This window comes from Pristis pectinata, chromosome 19 (genome assembly GCF_009764475.1).
Source record: "Pristis pectinata isolate sPriPec2 chromosome 19, sPriPec2.1.pri, whole genome shotgun sequence".
NCBI classification, from domain to species: Eukaryota; Metazoa; Chordata; class Chondrichthyes; order Rhinopristiformes; family Pristidae; genus Pristis; species Pristis pectinata.
In genome coordinates, this window is record NC_067423.1 from 774,192 (window position 1) to 798,333 (window position 24,142).

The following is a 24,142-nucleotide window of genomic DNA, read 5'->3' on the forward strand; positions in this document are numbered from 1 at the left end:
TTATGTTCTGTGTTTGTTTCTATGTGCCTGTGATGCTGCTGCAAGTCTTGTGCACATGACAATAACCTCAACATCTTTTAGAGGGCATTGAATCTTGGTCCTTAAGTAGGGTTGGGAGAAGTGCCAGATCTGAGACATGGAGAATTCTTCTTCATTGTAGGCCTGGAGGAAGTGTTTTCTGCCCATAGCACTGGGAGGTATTGATGTTTGAGGATCACAGCCCTGCAATCACCAAACTAACAGGAATGAACAGGCAAGTCCTGGAGATGCCTAAATGGAGGAAGGCTCAGTACATTTGTGTCACATTCCTTTGTGCAGGATTGCAGACAGGTGTTAATGATTTAAAAGTAGAAGGCTTGGAATAGCAGATGAGCAATGTCTTACAAATGTATCAACTCTGGTCACATCACCTGCAACTGGCTTAGGTTTCATGTTCCAGAAAACACAGAAAATTGTTTTTTGCTGATTTGAACACAGGTTGCAAAAACATAAGAACATAAAAGCTAAAAGTCCAAATGAACCTTTGAATCTGCTCCAATATGCAATAACCATCCCTGTTCCCGTGTCCTGCCCATTTCCCTCTGGGTCCGCATCTCCTCTGATTCCCTCAGTGTCCAAGAATCTTCAACCTCGAGTATACTCAGAACATCCACACCTCATTCCAGTAGATAATCCAAAAGACACATCTCAGTGAAATGGCCAACTTGACCCTGGCTCCAGACTGCCTACCTGTTCATTCAAGAACATTAAATGAGAACTATTTATTAATTTGAGAAAAAGTCCAATTTTTCCCATATCAGAAACAAGCTGGGGATATGAATGTATTCTACAGTCTGCTCTAATTATAGGAGCACTGGTCTCAGGAGGATAAACTTTCAGAACTCTCATTGATGAAACTGAATGAATTTTTGTCAGGATCCTAACTTCAGAAAATAAATCTGTAAAATACTGTAGATGCTGGAAATCTGAAATGAAAGAAAGGTGGAATTTCTCAGCAGGGCAGGTGGTCTCTGCGGAGAAAGAAACAACTAATAGGACAGATCAGTTACACAGCACAGAAAGCCCCTTCTGCTGCTGAGTCTGTGCTGACCATCAACCCCACTTCACCCTTCCACATTCCCATCAACTCCCCCAAGCTTCTACCACTCACCCACACGAGGGACAATTTACAGCAGCTGATTAACCCATTGACCAGCATGTCTTTGGGAATGTGGGAGGACCCAGAGGAAACCCTACAGTCACAGGGAGAGCATGCAAACTCCACACAGACAGCAGCAGGTCAGTATCAAACCCGGGTCCCCAGGGCTGAGAGGCAGCAGCACTACCCACTGTGCCACCTGAGCCCCAGCCTGTCTGTTCCAACATGTCCTCAGTCTTGCATTAGCTCACTGCCCACAGCTCCCAGAATGGCTTTAACAGCTGTTGAGGACTTCACCCCTGCCTCAGGGGCTGTAACAGCTGTGTGATTGGGACCACTCAGTCATTCAGAAACATGTGGGGCAATTTAAAAAAACTGTTAAAGGATTTTTTCCAACCCAATGCACTGAAGAATATTTAATCCACTGAAACATTGAAACAAACAGACAGTAGTGGTGGTGAAAGGGCCTGAGTCCAAATCCCTCCACAACAGCCGTGGAATTTAAATTTTTGAATATATTAGTGACGATGAGTTAAAAAAATTGGCTTCCTGTAGCTCATTTGATTCACTATTGCCCTCCAGGAGGACATCTGCTGTCCATACCTGGTCTGTGCTCCAGACACACTAATGGTCAACATTGAAATGTCGGAGCAAGCGAATCACTTGCAATTTGTAATCCATGTACCTGTCCAAATGTATTTTAAATGTTGTAATTTTACCCATCACCACCACTTCCTCTGGCTGCTCGATCCATATACTCACCATGCCCCTCAGGTGGCCTTTAAACCTGTGCCCTCCAGTTTTAGACTTCTACCCTGGGAAACAGACATTGACGATGGCCTATCCATGCCCCTCATGATTTTATAACCCTCTAAAAATCATCCTTCAGCCTCCTACACTCTAGGGAAAACAGTCCCAGCCTGTTCAATCACTTCTTTGTATCTCAAGCCTTCTATTCCAGGCAACATTCCTGGGAAGAAACAAGGCTCTCAACCAAACACATCCATTTCCCTCCACAGATGCTGCCTGACCCAGAGTTCCTCCAGCAGTTTGTTTTTTGCTGAACATGTGAATCTTTCCTGTTCCCTGTCTAGCTTTACCACATCCTTCCTATAGCATGGCAACCAGAAGAGCACACAATACTCAAGTGTGGCCTCACTGACGATCTCTCAATGAGATTGTCAATGTTTGTAAAAGTCTGGGCTTACTGGTAATTTCTTCAAATCCACTCCAATATCAACAGCTAAAGACAAGCCCTGAAATAATGCAGTGAGATTCTACTACATAAACATTATTTCATTCCTCTGAAATTCTTAATGGTCTTGGGTAGCATTAAAATCCTGCTGTCCCTCATCATAAATTCAACTTCAGCACTTTAATCTGCTGCTTTAACATATTTCTTCCTGACAGCTGGCATACTGTATCCCTGTTGGTGTAGTATTACTTTAATAAACACACCTCTAAATCCAATCAAAATCTAGCCTGCAAATTCAGAAAGATTATAAACCTCTTTACTGTCTGGCTCCAGTTAATACTATCTCAGCACAGCCTTTAATAACATGGTTCAGACCAGGGACTTGACGCATGTGCAGTTCAGATGTGATGCATTGCAAGTCCATGCTCTCAGCCAAGCCACCACCCCATCACACCACCAGCACTTACCTCTGTCCACCGACCCACTCTGATGAAGGAGCAGGTTGGATCAAAGGCTCCAGTTCCACAGGCCAGCAGGTGAGAGCGATTGTATGAATGAAGAACACGGACAAAGTTTGCACATTCAGACTGCAGGAAGGGTTAAAGAATGATGTTAATGTTGAGATGAACAACAATTAACCATGATACTGACAGGTTGAAAACAGAATGGTTAATCAGCAAAAGATTCTGGGTGGTTGCTTGGTTTAAAGCTGACTAATTCACTGGATTCTTCATTCACTTTCAGGGAGCCATGGTCTCTGTACATCAATGGTCCCTGCCATTTACTCTACCTGTCCGATCAGAACTTGACCTCCTGAAGTGCATAACCACACTTGTCTGGATTAAATTCCACCTTCCACCCCTCTGCTCATCTTCCCAGCTGATCTGTGTCCCACTGTACCATTAGACAATCTGTTCACCATCTAGGACGCAACCTTCTGGACTGGCCTACCATGTGTGACCTTGCCATATAGAGTCATACAGCACAGAAACAGGCTCTTTGGCCCAACTGGTCCATGCTGACCAAGCTCATCCCATTTCCCCATGCTTGGCCCATATCCCTCTAAACCTTTGTTATCCATGTACCTGTCCAAGTGCCTTTCAAATGTTGTTAATGTTCCTGCTTCATCCACTTCCTCTGGCAGCTCATTCCACATACAGACTACCCTCTGGGTAAAAAGTTGCCCCTCAGGTTCCTAGTACATCTCTCCCCTCTTGCCTTAAACCTGTGCCCTCTAGTTCTTGATTCCTCAACCTTGGGAAAAAGACTGCACCCTTACCCTTTCTATGCCCCTCATGATTAATGAATAATGTCCCAACCTGCTCAACCTCTCTCTGTAACTCAGTCCCTCAAGTCCTGGCAACATCCCTGTAAATCTCCTTGGCACTTTTATGTTACTAAAGTCCGTGTTATCCATATCTATCACCCTGCTTTCGTCAACTTTCTTAGTTACCTTCTTAAAAAATCTTATTACAATGATATAGCCCTTGTGGAGACTATTGTGGAGAGTTTTGGTCTCCCTACCCAAAGGAAGACATACTTACCACTGAGGGATTGCACAAAGGCTCACCAGACTGAAAAGGGATGGTGAGTTTGCAGTACAAGGAGAGATAGAGTACACAAGGTCTGTGTCTTCTAGTGTTTAGAAGAAAGGAAATCTCACTGAAACCAAGTTTTACAGGGCTTGACAGCTGAAGGCAGGGGTGTTGGATCGGGGTCACAGTCTCAGGACGAGATGTTGACCGTTCAGGACTGAGATGAAGCAAGATTTCTTTACTCAGAGGGTGGTGAACTTTTGGAATTCTGTACCCTGGAGGCCGAGAGTTCATTAAATACAGAGATCAAACTTCTGGATATTAGGGGATTTAGAGATGTGGGGATAGAGAAGCGAAATGGAACTGGGGAGATCTTGATGAATGGCACAGCAGGCTCGAGGGGCTGAATGGCCTCCTCCTGCTCTGTGTCCTTATGTAGTTGGGAACTGTATTGTGCCAGATCAGCACAGAGTACCAAGTGCCTGCATCAACATTCTGGAACAGAGATCATACCTAGATAGGGAAACTAGAGACCTCTGTTGAATGTTTATAGGCTTAAACCTGAGAGAAGTTTATAGATAATGAAAGGCATTGAAAGGGTAGACAGTTTTTTTTTTACCCCAAGATAGAAATATCCAATACTGGAGAGACTAGCTTTAGGGTGAGAGGGGGAAGTTTAACTTTTTTAAAACCACACACAGTGGTGGGTGCCTGGAGCTGGCTGCCAGGGGTTGTGGTGGAAGCAGATACCATAGAGAGGTTTAAGAGGCTGTTACATAAACACAAATATGCAGGGAATGGAGGGGTGTGGACCACATGCAGGCAGAAGGGATTTCGTTTAGTTTGGCATCATGTTCAGCACAGACACTGTAGGCCGAGGGGCCTGTTCCTGTATTTGTTCTGTTTTAGGTTTAAAGCCATAAACCAGAGACTTTCACAACAGTGAAGATGTGTGTCAGTTCCATTACCAAACTGATGTGAGACTAATCAGGCAAACCTATGGATCTCCCTCAGGCTGGTGATCTGCCAGTCCATACCTCTGCAATGAAAGCAGACCAGTTGTGCTCAGTGTACAACTGCTTGCAGCAGCTCAGCTTGGTTTGAGAGAGAAACTGAAAGTGGAAAGGGCTATTACACTCTGCTTATCCCATTCTTCCCATGTAGACCCACACCCAGCCACAGTCAGCTGTCGTTCAGTAGACTCCTTACTAATTCTGACCAGTGCTGGTGTGTTCAACATGTGGAGAATATGCCCACACTTTGACAGTAATTCTAAACAAACACAACTTCTCAGGTAATGGACACGCACCAATGGATCTCTGCCCTTCAGTCGACAGCTCTCCGTCTGACTCTCCGTCCCAGACCAGTGAATCTGAAACAAAAAAAGATGGCTGAGACTAAAAGAGCCCACCACTGCCTGGACAGTGAGCTGAGGAAGGGGGAGGCAGCTCGAAGACAGACCATGGGGATCTCCAGGGACCTGGATCCTGTTCATGTGGGCAAGGGGTTAATGTTGGGGGATGGTGGAGGGAGTGGAGAGTGGGACATGGGTGTTTGAATGGGGTGTGGGGCTGATGAGGGACATAGCCTCACCCCAACAGGTCAGTCAGTCTCCCCATCAATAGGAGACCCCTCAGTGAGAGGTTGGGGCTCACAATCCCAGTCCTCAGGGAACTTGTGTTCTCCAGAATGGCAGGGATGTTGTAAACTCAATCTCCATGATCAAAGGGGGAAGAAAAATCATCCCTCAAACCTCTCTGGAAACTGTTTGATTTGTTGGATGATTCAATTTTAACCTTTGGCCTTTCGGCAGAGGTTGTGGAGGCAGATACGTTCAGGACATTTAAGAGACTCTTAGATAGTCACATGAATGATAGAGAAATGGAGGAGTATGTGGGAGGGAAGGGTTAGATAGATCTTAGCAGGATAGAAATGTCAGCACATTGTGGGCCAAAGGGCCTATACTGTGCTGTAGTGTTCTATGTTCTCCTTTAACTTCTGATAGACTTTAAAGTATTGTGATGTGTAATGGAAACTAATGAGTCATGTGGAATAACTCGTTGCCCAACCCCTGGGGACTTTGCAAACTCCATCCTTTCAACTCATTTCCCACCTTTTCTCTATTATCAGATAATTTCGATTCAATGTGCCATCTCACAGATTGTCGATTGTCAAGTCCCAGAATCGATCCCTGTGGCTTCGTTAATTACAAATTACCCTTTACCTTGACTGTGGTTTCTGACAGTTAACAACTTCTGAATACCTGATGTATTGCCCTAACCAGGTCCAGGACATTGCGGACACACAAGAGACTGCAGATTCTGGAATCTGAAGCAACACAAGAACATAAGAAATAGGAGGAGTTGGCCATTCGGCCCATCTAGCCTGCTCTGCCGTTCAATAAGATCACAGCTGATCTGGCCATGGACTCAGCTCCACCAACCTGCCTATAACCCTTAATTCCCCTACCATGCAAAAACCTCTGTCTTAATATATTTAATAAGGCAGCCTCTACTGCTTCCTTGGGCAGAGAATTCCACAGATTCACTGCTCTCTGGGAAAAGCAATTTCTCTTCATTTCCATCTTAAATCTATTCCCCAGAATCAAGAGGCTCTGTCCCCTAGTTCTAGTCTCATCTACCAGGGATCTTATCTATCCCTTTCATTATTTTCTGTGTTTCTATATGAGGGGATCTTCTGAATTCCAGTGAGTATAGTCCCAGGCAACTCACTGTCCTCATAGGCTAACCCTCTCATCTCCAGAATCAACCTGGTGAACTGCCTCTACACCGCCTCCAAAGTCAGTATATCCTTCAAGTAAGGAGACCAGAACTGCACAGTACTCCAGGTGTGGCCTCACCAGTACCCTGTACAGTTGCAGCATAACCTCCCTGCTCTTAAATTCAGTCCCTCCAGCAATGAAGGCCAACATTCCATTTGCCTTCTTGATAACTTGTTACACCTGCAAACCAACCTTTTGCAATTCATGTACAAGTACTCCCAACTCCCTCTGCACAACAGCATGCTGCAATCTTTCACCATTTAGTAATCTGATCTTCCACTTTTCCTTCCAAAGTGGATGACCTCACATTTACCAACATTGTACTCCATCTGCCAGACCCTTGCCCACTCACTTAACCTATATCTCTGCAGACTCTCCACATAATTTGCTTTTCAACTAAATTTAGTGTCATCAGCAAACTTAGATACGCTACACTCAGCTCCCTCTTCCAAATCATTAATGTATATTGTGAACAGTTGCAGGTCCAGCACTGACCCCTGCAGCACCCTGCTCACCACTGTTTGCCAACCAGAGAAACACCCATTTGTCCCAACACTCTGCCTTCTGTTGGTTAACCAATCATGCTAATGCATTATCCCCAACTCCATGCATCTTTATCTTATGGATAAATCTTTTATGCAGCACCTTATTGAATGCATCCTGGAAATCCAAGTATACAACATCCACCTGTTCCCCTCTATCCACTGCACTCATTTCCTCAAAGAACTCCAGTAAGTTTGTCAGACAGGACCTGCCCTTCCTGAATACATGCTGTCTGCCTACTGGAACCACTTCTATCCAGATGTCCTGCATTTCTTCCTTAATGATCACTTGACACAAATAAGAATCTGGGGGAGCTCAGCAGGTCAGCCAGCATCTGTGCAAAGAAACCTTCTGCACACCCTAGCCCCACATCACCCTCCTCCACCCACTATCTGCCCACCACCCACTGTTCCCTCCCCACCTCCCTAATTTGGTTCCAGGTTCCACCTTCACCTCCCATCAGATCCCACCATCTGCAGCCCTTTGTTGCCTCCACCTGTCACCTCCCAGCCTCTTGTGACTATTTCCACCCTTCCCTCCCCAGTGCCCATCACTCCACCCTGCCCTTTACCTTTCTAAACTGGCCATCTCTTATCTTGTATTCCAACCCAAAATTTACCTGTCCATTCCCTCCACAGATGCTGCCTGACCCATTGAGTTCCTCCAGCAGTTTGTTTGTTGATATCAGTCATTAGTTTTACTGGTACTTTTTCTTTAGTGATACTAATCAACCTGGACTCCTCCTGTTAAGCTCTGCTCGTTTTAGTTATGCCTTTTGTATCTTTGACTGTGCAACCCGATAGAAATTATTTCTCTTCTGTCATTGCCTTATTCCCTGTGATTAAGATATCTTTTAGTCACATGTACATCGAAACACAGTGAAATGCATCTTTTGCGCAGTGTTCTGGGGGCAGCCCGCAAGTGTCATCACACTTCCGGTGCCAACATAGCATGCCCACAACTTCCTAACCCGTACATCTGTGGAATGTGGGAGGAAACCCACACAGACATGGGGAGAACGTACAAAATCCTTACAGACAGTGGCCAGAATTGAACTCTGGTCACTGGCACTAAGACATTACACTACTGTGCCTGCCCATAATTACCCTGCCTCAGTCTACTTTTGCTACTTTCCTCCTTGTTATATACATAAAATAATGTGCATTATTTTTCCTGGCAGTTTATTCTCTCGTCCCATTTTCTTCACCTTCCAGGTTTTTCAATGTCTTTGGTGGTTTCTAAAATTCTCAGACTGATTGCTATTCACCACAATCTAACTTTTTCTTATGGCCCTTATTTTTAATCATTAAACCACTGATAGATTGTCTCCTGTGGAGTCTGCATTTCTGATTGGAATAGATATTTATCCAGATTTATGAAGTATTTCTTTAGTCTTGCACTGTCTTCTAATCCAGCCCCACCTTCTAATCTCACCCTTGCCCTTCAGACTGGTTTTATACTCTAGTTCCTCATTCTAAAACTGATTGTAACATGCTATTCTGGCCTCTCCCAGAGGACCCATTGTTATGAGGTTCCCACCTGCCAGTGATCCTCTTCCATATATTGATATTGATGTGAATCTTTTCATATCCTCAAAGAACTAAAGCAATTTATAGCCAACAGCTACTCTTAGTATTGAGTCAGGGTAAATTTGACAATTAAGGTCTGCACACAGGAAATAAACTGAACCCTCGCAACAGGAAAAGCCCTTCAGCCCCTCAAGATTGTTCACTATTCAGCTGGTCTCAGGTGACCTGTGTCTTCACTCCATTTACTCCTCTTGGTTTCAGAAACTGTTCAATCATATCCCAACACTGAACTTTGACATTTTCAATGGACTCCAGCATAAAAATCTACTGAAATTAACCAGAAATTTGATGGTGCAAGTTGAGGGAAGATTGTTGGCAAGGATGCAAGAGACTCTGCTCTTTGTTCAGTTCCTCCACTTTCACTGAGGAAACAGATTAAATAAACAATCTTAGTTTTCAAAATCTTCTGGCTGAGTGCATTGATAAATGTTCTGTAGTTTAATATGTTAAAGATGGGATTGCAGACAAAGTCCTGGGGAAATCAGGAAATGGAGAAGTTCAACAAATGGTTTGTATCTGATTTCAAAGCAGAAGCTACAAAAGGCCTCTAACAATAGGTAGCACTGGGCAAAAGGGAGGGAGGAACTGTAAGCAATTAGCATCACATCTTCAGCAAAGGTGTGAAGCTTTGAAGAGGGTAGCAGGAGAGATTTCTTGAACTGATTCCAGGGATGAGGGACTTTAGTTCTGTGGATGAACTGGAGAAGTTGGGGTTTTCCTCGGAACAGGGGAGTGCATGAAGGGTCTGTTAGAGGCATTTAAAATCATGAAGGATATCTATAGAAAGAAATTGTTCTTGGCAGAAAGTTCCAGAAGCAGGGTCAAAGGAAGATGATTGGCAAAGGAATCAAAGGGACACAAGGAAAAGGTTTTTTTTTGTGTGCCGAGTAGTTGAGTGCTGCAGGGGAAGGAGGGGGATCCAACAATGTTCACAAGGGAATTGGAATGTATTTGGAAGGGAAGTATTACATAGAATCACAGAAACAGGCCCTGCAGCTCACCTCATCCATGCCGTGTCATACCCACCCATTCTAGTCCCATTAGGTCTGTATCTTTCTACACATTTCCGATCCAAGTACCTGTCCAAACACCTTGTAAACATTGTAATTGTACCCACCTCTACCAGGGTAGACCTGAGGGGTAACCTGACAGATCTATAAGATCATGGGGGCCATACACAGGGTGAAAGCACTGGAGAAGGGGTGCCAAGAGGGCATAGTTTAAGATCAGAGGGGAGAGAGATTTAAAAGGGACATCAAGGGCAGCTTCACAGAGGGTAGTGAACGTTTGGAATGAGCTGCCAGAAATAGTGGTTGAGGGGGGCACATTAGTGACATTTAAAAGCCATCTAGACAAGTACATGAATAGGAGAGGGTTAGAGGGCTATGGGCCATATGTGGGCAGATAGGACTTGTTCACTGGGCAATACCATCAGCATGGACGAGTTGGGCCAAAGGGCCTGCTTCCATGCTGTATGACTCTACCACTTCATCTAACAGCTCATTCCACTTTTTGTGTGGAAAACTTACCCCTCAGGTCCCCTTAAAGTTTCTCCCTACCTTAAACCTGTGCATCTAATTCTAGACTCTCCTGCCCTGGGAAAAAGACCAACTCTCTACCCTATGCCCCTCAAAATTTTATAAACCCCTACAAGGTCACCCCTCAACATCCTATGTTCCAGTGAGAACAATCCCAGTCTCTTTATAACCACAGCCCTCCATTCCAGGCAACATCCTGGTGAATCTCTTCTGCACCATTACTACCACTTCCTTCCTGTAGTGTGGTGACCAGAACTGCACAAAATTCCAAGTGTATCCAAACCTTGTGTAACTGCAATATTATCTCCCAACTCTTATACTCAATATCTATGCCCATGGAGGCAAGCAAGCTGAATACCTCCTTAACTACCCTATCCACCAGTGTCACCATTTTCAGGGAGCTGTGAACTTACACCCAAAGGTTCCTCTGTACACTAGTGTTTCTAAGGTCTCTGCCACTCACTGTACGTGTCCAGGCAGTATTAGACAACCCAAAGTGCATCACCTCACTTGTATGAAATAAGTTCCATCTTCCACCACTCTGCTTAACATTCCAGCTGATCTGTCCACTGTCCTTGGGTAACTATCCTTTACAATGCCACCAATCTTGTTGTCAGTGTTTGCTTATCCAACTATAGACATTCTCATCCAAGGCAGTTACCTATATGACAAATACCAATAGTCCCATCACCGATCACTGCAGTACACCACTGGTTACAGTCAGAGAAACAGTCCTTCACCACTCTCCTCTGCCTCAAATCCATGTGCCCCAACTTTCTGGACCAGCCTGTGGGACCTTGCCCAATGCCTTCCTAAAATCCCTGTAAACTGTATTTACCACCCTGCTTTCAATTTACTTAGCAACCTCAAAAAAAACTCAAATCCATGAGCTAGGATTTCCTCTGCAGAAAACCATGTTGACTCCCCCAATCAGTCCCTGCCTTTCCAAGTCCTGTCCTTAGCAACATTTTCTAATAGTTTCCCCACTACTGATGCCAGGCTCACTGCCCTGTAGTTTCCTGGCTCATCCATAGCACCTTTCTTGAATATGGGAATGTTCACCACCCTCCAGTCTTCCAGTACCTCACCTGTGGCTAAAGATGATGCAGAAATCTGTCAGAGGCCCAGCTATCTTCTTCATTGCTTCCCATAATACGCTGGGACATTTCATCACACCTCCCCCAACTCTCCACCCTTGTCCCTGGGGAATAATAATGTGAAGTATTCATTCAGGACACTACACATCAGCTAACTCCACACAAATACTTCCCTTTTGGTCTCAGAGGAAACCCACTCTCCCTAGCTACACTCTTGCACTTAATACATTTATAAAAGGCTTTGGAATTCTCTTTAATGTTGTTGGCCAGGGCCATATCATGTCTGTCTTTGGCCCTCCAACTGAGTTCTTAATCTCCCCTACATCTTCTATAAATCTCAAGGGACTTGCTTGATAATAATTTCCTGTACCTGACATTTTGCTTCTTTTCCCTGATCAAACCCTCAATTTCCTTTATTAACCAAGATTCCCTAATTGTACCACCTTTGCTTCTTACCCTGACAGGAACCTGCCAACTCTGAACTCTTACTACTTTGCTTTTAAACATCTCCCACTTATCAAATGTTGTTTTCCCCTCGAGCAGCTGCTCCCACTCTACTTTCCCCAGGCCCTGCCTTACACAATTGAAGTCAGCCCTCCCCAGTTTAAGACCTGAACTGGAGGTCCAAACATATCCTTTTCCATGACCACATTGAAGTTTACTGGATGGTGGTCACCGTTCACAAAGGGTTCATCCTCAGACACTTCCACCACTTGTCCATCCTCATTCCCTGAAATGGGCCAAGTACAGCTCCCTCCCCACTAGAACCCTACTGCTTTAAAAAATCATCCAAGCCCCTTACACTAAGGAAATCCCAGTCGATATTGGGAAAGTTAATCGCCCACAACTACAACCCCATTGATGTTACATCCCACTGCTATTTGTCTCTATATTCGTTCTTGCGAATCCCACCGACTATTTGGGCACTGACAGTATAACCCCAAAGTGATCGCTCCTTTCTTGTATCTGTTCCACCCATGGTGGAAGGACATGGAAGACAGTGAGATCAGTGTGGGGCATGCTGAGATCAAGGAGGAGGTAGTGTTGGATCTATTGAAGAACATTAATGTAGCCAAGTCCATAGGGCCTAGTGGGATCTATCCTAGGTATTTGAGAGAAACAAAGAGATTGCTGTGGCCTTGACAAAGAACTGTGTGTCCTCTCTAGCCACAGGCGAGGTCTCAGGACTGGACAGAAGCTAATAGAGCATAGTACAGCACAGTACAGCCCCTTCAGCCCACATTGTTTTGCTGAACTATATGAACAACACCTCCATGATCAATCTAACCCTTCCCTCCTGCGCAGCCCATAACCCTCCATGTGCCCATCTAAGAGCCTTTTAAATGCCCCTATTGTATCAGCCTCCACCACCACCAGTGTGTTCCAGGCACCCACTGTGCAAAAACCTACCTCTGACATCTCCCCTGAACATTCCTCCTCTGATCTTAAACTGATGTCCTCTGGTATTGGCCATTGCCATCCTGGGGAAAAGGTGCTGGCTATCCACTCTTATTTCCCTCAATCTTATACACCTCTATCAAGTCGCCTCTCATCCTGTGTCACTCCAAAACGAAAAGCCCTAGTTCGGTCAACCTTTCCTCATAAGACAGGTTCTCTAATCCAGGCAGCATCCTGCTAAATCTCCTCTGCACCTTCTCTAAAGCTTCTACATCCTTCCTATAATGGAGTGACTAGAACTGAACACAATACTCCAAGTGTAGTCTAACCAGAGTTTCATAGAGCTGCAACTTTACCTCACGGTTCTTGAACTCAAACCCCCAACTAATGAAGGCCAGCACACCATACACCTTCTTAACCACCTTATCAACTTGCACAGCAACTTTGAGGGATCTATGGACTTGGACCCCAAGATCCCCGTTCCTCCACACTGCTCAGAATCCTGCCATTAACCTTGTACTCGGCCTCCATGTTCATTCTTCCGAAGTGTATCAATTTACACCTCTCCAGATTGAACTCCATCTGCCACTTGTCAGCCCAACTCTGCATCCTGCCCATATCCTGTTGTAACCTATAACAACCTTCTACGCTATCCACAACACCTCCAACCTTCATGTCATCTTCAAACTTACTAACCCATCCCTCCACTTTCTCATCCAAGTCACTCAAAAATTTCAGAGTAGTGGTTCCAGAACAGATCCCTGTTGAACACCAGTAGTCACCGACCTCCAGGAAGAATACTGTCCATCTACTACCATTTTGTCTTCTGTGGGCAAGCCAATTTCAAATCCACACAGCCAAGTCTCCATGGATCTCATGCCTCATGACTTTCTGGATGAGCCTACCATGGGGAACCTTGTCAAACACCTTACTAAAGTCCATATACACCACATCCACTGCTCTACCTTCATCTATTTGTTGTCACCTCCTCAAAAATCTCAATTAGGCTTGAGGCACGACCTGCCACTCAAAGCCATGTTGACTGTCCCTAATAAGACAATGCTTCTCCATCTGTTCAAATCCCATCCTCAAGAATCCTCTCCAAAAGCTTGCCCACCACTGACGCAAGACTCACTGGTCTATAATTCTCAGGATTATTTCTATTACCTTTCTTGAAGGGAACAACATTTGCATGCCCCAGAGCTTGTACCTGGACACTATCCTGTCCCCCCGGTCCAATCCCTTCCCACCTACATCTGTGACATCACACGCTCTCCAACTCTTCCATAGTTTTAAGCTCATCTTGGGAGCAGATGAGGTGGAGAAGTTGAGAAAAAGGGATAGTGTCCTTGCAAGAGACAGGGTGGACTGAGCTGTAATAGAGGCAGCTGTGGGCATCAGTGGGTTTGTAGATGTTGGTGAATAAGGATGTCTCTTGCAAGGCAATTATCTTTTTTCTCAATTTCTCCACCTCATCTGCTCCCATGATAACCGTGGCTTCCCTACTACCGTTGTCGTCAATGCCCCAGCCATCTCTTCCATTACCTCCCATAGCAAGCTGGGGTTTATCCCGTCTGGTCCCAGAGACTATTATCTTAATGTTTTTCAGAAGCTCCAACACTACCTTTTTCTTAACCTCAAGATGCTCCAGCACATTAGCCTGTTCTGCACTGACCTTACATTCAAAGTCCCTCTCCTTAGTGAGCCCTGAAGCAAAGTATTCATTAAGGACCTCCCCTACCTCCTCCAGGCACACATTTCCCTCTATCCCTGAGTGGTCCTACCCTCATCTAGTCATCCTCCTGTTCCTCACGTATGTGTAGAATGCCTTAGGGTTTTCTTAATTCCACTCACCAAGGCCTTCTCATGTCCCCTTCTAGCTCTCCCAAGTCCCTTCTTAATATCCTTCCTGGCTACCTTACAATTCTCAAGAGCCCTGCCTGATTTTTGCTTCCTAAAGCTTGCTTCTTTCTTCCTCTTGTCAGTGTTTCCTTTACCCTGCCATCCTTTCCCTGTCTCAGTGGGACAAACCTATCCAGAACACCATGCAAGCATTCCCTAAACAGCCTCCACATTTCTTCTGTGCATTTCCCCAAGAACATCTGTTCCCAATTTACGCTCCCACCTAATACGGTTGTAATTATCCCTCCCCCATTTAAAAGCTTTCCCATAATCATCTGCTCCTATCCCTGTCCATGGCTTCATGAAAGGTCAGGGAGTGGTGTTCACTATCTCCAAAATGCTCACCCACTGAGAGGTCTGTCACCTGACCAGGTTCACTGTCTAGCACTAGATCCAGTATGGCCTCTCCTCTAGTCGGCCTATTCACATACTGTGTCAGGAAACCTTTCTGGACGCACCTAATAAATTCTGCCCCATCTAAACCTTTTGCACTAAGGAGGTGCCAATCAATATTAGGAAAGTTGAAGTCTCCCATGACAACAACCCTGCTATTTTTGCACCTTTCAAATATCTGCCTACTTATCTGTTCCTCAGTGTCCTGGTGGCTACTGGGGGGCTTAAAGAATACTCCCAATAGAGTGATGGTTCCCTTCCTGTTTCTGACTTCCTTCCACACTGACTCAGTGGACGACCCCTCCACATTGCCCTCCTTTTCTGCAGCTGTGACACTATCCCTGATTAGCACTGCCCCTCCCCCACCTCTTACCTTATCCCTTTTGAAACATCTAAACCCTGGAACATCAAGCAGCCAATCCTGCCCTTATGACAGCCAAGTCTCTAATGGCTACAACATTGTAATTCCACATACCGATCAATGTTGTGAGTTTATCACCCTTATTCTTAATAACTTGCATTAAACTAAAGACATTTCAACCCATCTGACTGCATTTATGATCCATCTGCTGTCTATCCTTCCTCTCAGTCTCTCCACATAATGCATTCACCTTTACACCAAGTGCTCCATCATCTGACCTATTACTCTGGTTCCCATCCCCTGCCAACCTAGTTTAAACCCTCCCCAACAGCTCCAGCAAACCTGCCTGTAAGGATATCGGTCCCTCTCGAGTTCAGGTGTAACCCATCCTTTTTGTACAGGTTGTACCTTCCCCAGAAGGGATCCCAGTGATCCACAAAACTGAAGTCCTGCCCTCTGCACCAACTCTTCAACTATGCATTCGTCTGCCATATCTTCCTATTCTTACCTTCACTGGCATGTGACACAGGCAGCAATCCAGAGATTACCACCCTTGAGGTCCTGCTCTTTAGCTTCTTCCTAACTCCCCATATTCCCACTTCATGACCTCATCCCTTCTCCTACCTATGTCATTGGTAGGAATGTGTACCATGATTTCTGGTGTTCCTTTAAGAACAATAGGGATAATCCTGGAAATTATAGACCAGTGAGCCTCACACTAGTGGTCAGGAAGCTATTGGAGAGGATTCTTCAGGATAGAATTTACTCACATTTGGAGCCTCCCATCACCAAGCCAATTTCTCACCTGATGGCTTTAAATAAATTATTGTGTGTTCAGGCTATAGTTTGGGTTAGTGGCGTGTATACACATGAAATAGCACAAAGTGTGTGGAGGAATGTGCTCTGAGGTATAATTGAAGTTCTGCAGCCCACAACACAGACCATTGCTAACTCTTCTACATAAATAATTGACCTACTTGACATTTTGCAAGGTCAACATTTCAACATATGAACAAATGAAGGAATGCAGAGTAAGAACACCACTCCCACCTCAAACAGCTGCCTCACCTCTCGATAATCCTGATCAATACGGTCCAGGCTGAGTGAACAGAGCAGGTCTCTGCCTCCGAGGAACAGCCGCTCCTGGTACTCATCCAGTAGCATGGTCTGTACGTCCGCCATTCCCTGGGACCCATGGAACACCCTGGTTCTGTTCAGTTCCCACAACTCTGGAAAAGCAGCAAAAAATAAGAGTGGACACCAGACGGCTGCCCCTGACAGAGAGAGAACAGTCCTCACAGCACAGATGCCAGCTGTGCCCAAGGCCCCATGGGTTAGAGGAAGCCATGGATTGCCAATGGCAGTGACCGTCAGCTCTGACACTCAGTCCTACTTTCAATTACCATTAGTCTTGTGAATTTCATGCAACTGATGCACAAATTCTTGCCTGAGCTGCAGGGATTGTTGGGAGAGTCCTGGGTGTTGTATGCAGGGTTGTCCTGGGATCGCAGTGGTTTCAAACAGATACAACCTCTGGCATACAAGCCAGTGGAAAGTCTCAATCACTGCATCCAGTGGTTGCTGTGATGGAGAGACTAAGAATGGTGATAATCAGCCACATTGTTGAGAGACTGAAGGTTTTGAATTTCAAAAGCATTTGTTTTGAATTTGTAAACCTTTACTCTTTATATTTTGCAAGAAGGGAATGGACAGGCTAGGACTTTATTCCTTGGAGTGTAGGGGAATGAGAGGTGACCTTAGAGGTATAGAAAATCATGAGGGGCATAGATTAGGTGAATGCACGTAGTCTCCACCCCCCCCAGTGTTGGGGGGATCAAGAACTAGAAACCATAGCTTCAAGGTGAGAGGGGAAAGGTTTAACAGGGAGCTGAGTTTATTTTTATTACCAACCTTTGTTTATATGACCATAAGACAGAAACAGAATTAGGCCATTCAGCCCATCATGTCTGCTCTGCCATTTGATCATGGCCGATTTATTTTTCCCTCTTATCCCCATTCTCCTACCTTCTCCCCGTAACATTTGGCACTCTTACTAATCAAGAACCCATTAACCTCCACTTTGGATATACCCAATAACTTGGCCCCCACAGCTGTCTGTGGCAATGAATTCTGTAGATTCACTGCCCTCCTTTTCATCTAAAGGGACATCCTTCTATTCTGAGGCTGTGCCCTCTGGTCCTAGACTCTCCCACTACTGGAAACATCCTTTCCACCCAGGCCTTTCAATATCCACCCCCCCCCCCCCCCAACAACACCTGACCAACACCTTATAAAGCCTCAGCATTACATCCTTGCTTTTATATTCTAGTCCTCTCGAAATGGATTCTGACATTGAATTTGCCTTCCTTTCTCAGAAAAACTCACACTGCAAGTTAACCTTTAGGGAATCCTGCAGCAGGACTCCCAAGTCCCTCTGCACCTCCAATTTCTGAATTCTCTTATTTTGAAAATAGTCTATGCCTTTATTCCTTCTACCAAAGTGTATGACCGTACACTTCCCTACGCTGTATTCCATCTGCCACTTCTTTGCCCATTCTCCCAACCTGTCCAAGTCCTTCTGCAGACTCCCTGCTTCCTCAACACTACCTGCCCCTCCACTTATCTTTATCATCTGCAAACTTGGCCACAAAGCCATCAACTCCACCATCCAGATCATTAACATATAACATGAAAAGTAGCAGACCCAACACCGACCCCTGCAGAAAACCACTAGTCACTGGCAGCCAACCAGAAAAAGGCCCCCTTTATTCCTACTCTTTGCCTTCTGCCAGTCAGCCAATCTTCTATCCAGGCTAGTACCTTTCCTGTAATACCGTGGGCTCCTATCCTGTTTAGCAGCCTTATGTGCAGCACCATGTCAAAGGCCTTCTGAAAATCCAAGTAAACAACATCCACTGACTGTATCCTGCTTGCTACTTCCTCAAAGAATTCCAACAAGTTTGTCAGGCAAGATCTCCCTTTAAGGAAACCACGCTGACATTGGCCTATTTTATTATGTGCTTCCAAGTATTCCCAAAACCTTGTGCTCAATAATGGACCCATTTTATGCTTAATAATAGTGTCTAACATCTTACCAACCACTGAAGTCAGGCTAACTGGCCTATAATTTCCTGTCTTTTGCCTGCCTCCCTTCTTAGAGTGAAGTGACATTTGCAATTTTCCAGTCCTCTGGAACCATTCCTGACTCCAGTGATTCTTGAAAGATCACTATTGATGCCCCCACAATCTCTTCAACTACCTCTTTCAGAACACTGGGGTGTAGTCCATCCAGTCCAGGTGATTTATCTGCCTTCAGACCTTTCAGCCTCCCAAGCATCTTCTCCTCAGTAACTGCAACTACACTCATTTCTGCCCCAACTCTCAAATTTCTGGCATGTTGCTGGTGTCTCCCGCAGTGAAGATTGACAAAATACTTTAGTTTGTCCACCATTTCTTGGTTCCCCATTACTGTCTCTCCAGCATCATTTTACAGTGGTCCAATCGCCATTCTTGTTTCTCTTTATATATCTGAAAAAACTGTTGGTATCCTCTTATGTTATTGGTTCAGATTTCTTCCTCCCTCCCCCCGACTCCCCATATTGCTTTTTTAGTTGCCTTCTGTTGGTTTTTAAAAGCTTCCCAATCCTCTAGCTTCCCACTAGTTTTAGTATGTAGAATGAGCTGCCAGAGAAGGCAGGTACATTAACTTTTAAAAGTTATTGGACAGGTGCATGAACATGAAATGTTTAGAAGGTTATGGGCCAAGTGCTGGCAAAAGACAAGCTTGGATGGGGCATCTTGGGCAATGTGGACAAGTTGGGCTGAAGGGCCTGTTTCCATGCTGTATGACTAACAAATAATTAGCTGTCATCATTGAGCTGGCTGTTTCATTGACCTGTGAAAGAGATGCATTGTGAAACAAAAGTTGCACACCACCAAATGTAGTGAAGCCACTACAGCTGGGACACAGCTTCCACATCTGCAGTCAACTCACTGTGGGTTTCTGTGGAAAATTTAAAAGTCATTATCCAAAGTGGAATAGTTTGGAAATAAGCCAGTCCATGTTGACCTTTGTTTGTTGCTTTCAGCACTTGGCTTACTGGGAATGTTTAAAATATGTTAAAATTGGTCTGACTGAGTCACCAAGATCAACATTTGAATCCACTAATTAGAAGCAAATGACCCACATTTTACATACTCATTTGCATAAATATTTTCTGAAAAGTGCATAAATGATTTCAGAATTGTTTGCAAGAGAAATTCTAAAAATGTCTCAATGCTTCAAATCTGATATTAAAAACAGACAATGCTGGAAATACGGAGCAGATCAGGCAACATCTGTGTAAGGAGAAAGATTTAACTGCTCAGGTCAAAGGCCTTTTGCCAGAACGGAGTTTCTGGCTAAAGTACTGACGTGAAATGTGAAATCTGCTTCTCCTTTCAATTGCTGCTTAACCTGTGGAGTGTATCCTGTTTTTCTGGAATTGTTTGCACATATGCTTGATTATAGTTAAATTATTTTGCATTTTGTACAATCGACTGTATAAAGACTGTCATTGGACTGACAGATGCTGGTCAAGATGCATTCATTTTAAGGAGAAAACTATGGGGCTGCTTCAGTGCACGAGTTGTTTGGTTGATGGTTTTAACAGTGATTTCTCCAACACAAAGATTCTGTCTTAAGTAAAAAGTTCCCAGCTTGGTCAGCACATCATTAATTCAAGCAGAAGTTGTTTCAAGGTTTAAGGAAACATTCTTCAAAATACAAAGAATCAAACTTACCACTGGACGAGACAAATGTGTCAACAAGTGAGATTCTGAGATTGATCTTCCACATTTTGTTCTGTGATGACTGGAGACCAGAGTTGCTGCATGATATGAATGCTCACACTCCTATCACATGTGCACAAAGGTGGACAGGTGTGTGTGCACACAGCCACCTGGCCCATCGAGCCTGCTCTGCCATTCAATAAGATCATGGCTAATCAGGCCATGGACTCAGATCCATCTACCTGCCTTCTCCCTATAGCCCTACCATGCAAAAATTTAACTGTCTCTTAAATATATTTAATGAGGCAACCTCTCCTGCTTCCCTGGGCAGAGAATGCCACAGATTCACTGCTCTCTGGGAAAAGCAATTTCTCATCTTTGTCCTAAATCTATTCCCCTGAATCTTGAGGCGATGTCCCCTAGTTCTAGTCTCACCTACCAGTGGAAACAACCTTCCTGCCTATATCTTATCTCTCCCTTTCATAATTTTATATGTTTCTATGGGATCCCCTCTCATTCTTCTGAATTCCAGTGAGTATAGTCCCAGGTGACTCATTCTCTCCTCATAGGCTGACCCCCTCATCTCCTGAATCAACCTAGTGAACCTCCTCTGCACCACCTCCAAAGCCAGTATATCCTTCCTCTAGTAAGGAGACCAGAACTGCATGCAGTACTCCAGGTGTGGCCTCACCAGTACCCTGTACAGTTGCAGTGTAACCTCTGCTCTTAAATTCAATCCCTCCAGCAATGAAAGTCAATATTCCATTTGCCTTCTTGATAACCTGTTACACCTGCAAACCAACCTTTTGCAATTCATGCACAAGCCCTCCCAAGTCCCTCTGCACAACAGCATGCTGCAGTCTTTCACCATTTAATAATCTGATCTACTTTTCATTCAAAAGTGGATGGCCTCACATTTACCAACATTGTACTCCATCTGCCAGACCTACCCATTCACTTAACCTATCTAAGTCTCTGAAGACTCTACATCCTCTACACAATTTGCTTTTCTACTCAATTTAATGTCATCAGCAACTTAAATACGCTACACTGTCCCCTCTTCCAAATTGTTAATGAATATCATGAATATCTGTGGGGCCCAGGACTGACTCCTGTGGCACCCCACTCACCACTGATTGCCAACTAGAGAAACACCCATTTATCCCAACTCTATTGCCTTCTATTGGTTAATCAATCCACTATCCATGCATCCTTATCTTATGGAAGAGTCTTTTATGCAGCACCATATCGAATACCTTCTGGAAATCCAAGGATACAAAATCCACCTGTTCCTTTCTATCCACTGCACTCGTTATATCCTCAAAGAACTCCAGTATGTTTGTCAAACAGGACCTGCCCTTCCCGAATCCATGCTGTATGCCTGATGGAACCACTTCTATACAGATTTCACTATTTCTTCCTTAACAATAGCTTCAAGCATTTTCCCGACAACAGACATTAAGGTGCTGTAACTGGCTTATAGTTACCTGCCTTTTGTCTAGATCCTTTTTAAACAGTGGATTGACATTCACTATCTTCCATTCCACCCAGAGAATTTAGGTAAATCATCACAAATGCCTCTACTATAATTTCCACCATTTCTTTCAGTACCCTGGTATGCATCCCATCAGGACCAGGGGACTGGTCTGCCATTAGTCCCACTAGTTTGCTCATCACTGCCTCTTGTGACAGCAGTTGTATCAAGGTCCTCACCTCCCATCACATCCATAGCATCTCTTTGGCACGTTGGACATGACCCCCATTGTGAAGACTGACACAAAATAGTCATTCAAGGCTTGAGCCATTGCCACATTACCCCCAATATTAATTCTCCCTCATCTTCCAAGGGACCTATAAAAATGTTCACTGTTTTTATATTTTGTGCTAGTTTACTTTCATAATCTCTTCCTTTTCCTTGCTTAGTGGTTCTTTGTTACTTTTTAAAGTTTTCCCAATCTTCCAGTTTCCCATTACTCTTGGCAACTTTGTATGCCTGAGCTTTTAGCTCAACGCCTCCAACAGTATAACTGTTTGAGGGCAATGACTGCAGGGGACTCCTGCACTACCTTCCTGTTGGTCACCTGTTCCTTATCTTTCCCCAGGTCTTTAAACTACAATGTGACCAATTCACTAAGTGTGCTGTCCACAACATTCTCAACATTGCAGATGCCCCAAAGTGAATCCATGTGCAGCTCCAGTACCATCATGCAGTTTTTCCAGGAGCTGCAGCTGGACACACTTCCTGCACAGTCATCAGGGACACTGGTGGCCTCCCTGAGCTCCCACATTGGACAGGAGGAGCATGACACAGGTCTGAGCTCACCTACCATGACTAAAAAGCTTTGAGAGAAGATAAAGAGACAAAAAAAAACTACCTTCACCTTACCTTAGTGCTGCTTGCCCTCCTCACTGAAGCCTGGTATTCACCAAAGCCCACACTTAGACAACCAGCAGCACTTTGCCCAGACAGTAGCCCCTCTCAAAATGGCTGCTCCAAAATGGCCAGTCCACTTGAGCCTAACTTTTTATTAGCTGCTGATAATTAGCCCATCACCTATTAACTAACAACTAGCTGACTTACACTTTAAATTCCTGCAAGTGAAACTCACAAACTAGGAGGTGCTCTGGTTTTCAATGCTCCCACTTTCAAGTCACAAACTCCCTCACCTCCACCTCAAGCCAGAGCCTCAACTTCCTGGACCTTAACTTCTTTTTATTGGCTGCTGTTAACTAGCCAATGAGTCAATCAACTATTAACAACTTGCAAATGTGCCTATTTTAGACTCCTACAAGGTGAAACTCCCAAGCAGAAGCACAGAGACTCATCTCTTTTCAGATCTCCCACTCCAAATCTCACTCAGATGCACACATGAGCACACACACACAGACATGAGCACACACTTATGTATGTCTCAGACACAGAATCCATGCCCCCTGCATCAGTCTCCACATACCCTACCTCAACCCTCCAGTTGACCTATCCCCCATACACTCCCCACCACTGAATCACCCCACTGTAATGCTCTCAGTGCTCCCCAAATTCCAGAGACCTTCCCCTCTCTCCAAGCACGACACCTGACTCTCAGCCTCTCTCTCGCACCCTGCCACCTTCCCAAAACTGAGCACCCCTCACCCTCCCTATCTTCCGGTGCGGTGCTCTGCTCCCTCCACACCTGCGTTCCCCCACCCCACACCATTCCCCTCCCAAGTCCCCACCATGCCCTCTTTCATACTCCAGTCCTGTGAAAGATTCCATGACATTGCTGAGTGAATTTCCCCAGAGACGGCCTGGGCAGGGGCCGTGTCCAGGATAGTTGATGGTGACAGCCTTTGGTCAGTGGGCACTGGCCTGGCCAGGGGAGCAAGTCCAGAGAAGGAAGACTGGCCTGAGGGGACCTTCCCTCTTCAGCTTCCTCCTCCTTGATGCAGTGAAAGATAAGGCCCAGCTGTCTGATGTTGGAACCAAATTCCAGAGCAGGCTCTGAGATACTGAACATCCAGTCCTGGAGAGAAAGGGAAACCAAATCCCACCTCCACAGAGTGCTCACAACCTGAGGTCACCACACCGGTCCACAGAGCACTCATCATTCTGTAACACCCTGAGGACCAGGGAGCCTTGGATTTGATTGAACAAGCCATACCTCCACCACAATGCTTCCAATGAGATCCCTGGATGTTTGGTGGACCATGATCAGATCAGTGGCTGCAGAACTCTTATGTACAAATAAATATTACGTCAGCAATTTTGTTTTTCAACATCTCACCACTGTTGGGTATGGCTCCCCACCCACTTCAATCGGCCTCTCATCGTTTTGTTTTGTTGGTCGTGATATTAAGTCCAGTCCAACACCCTTGGAGGTCCTCAAGGATACACATTCTAATATTTGTTTAAGAATATATT

General features: G+C 44.9%; 1 protein-coding gene across 1 annotated transcript in view; it reads right to left on the reverse strand.

Moving 5' to 3' along the window:
• LOC127580625 (semaphorin-3E-like) overlaps positions 1-24,142 on the reverse strand; it is a 198,562-nt gene that overhangs the window by 95,580 nt on the left and 78,840 nt on the right. Inside the window, exons 2-4 of the mRNA XM_052034285.1 lie at positions 16,540-16,700; positions 5,178-5,240; positions 2,801-2,920 (exon numbers count right to left, since the gene is read on the reverse strand). Coding sequence (XP_051890245.1) covers positions 2,801-2,920; positions 5,178-5,240; positions 16,540-16,653 — 297 coding nt within the window. The 5' untranslated portion in view covers positions 16,654-16,700. The remainder of the gene's footprint in view (positions 1-2,800; positions 2,921-5,177; positions 5,241-16,539; positions 16,701-24,142) is intronic.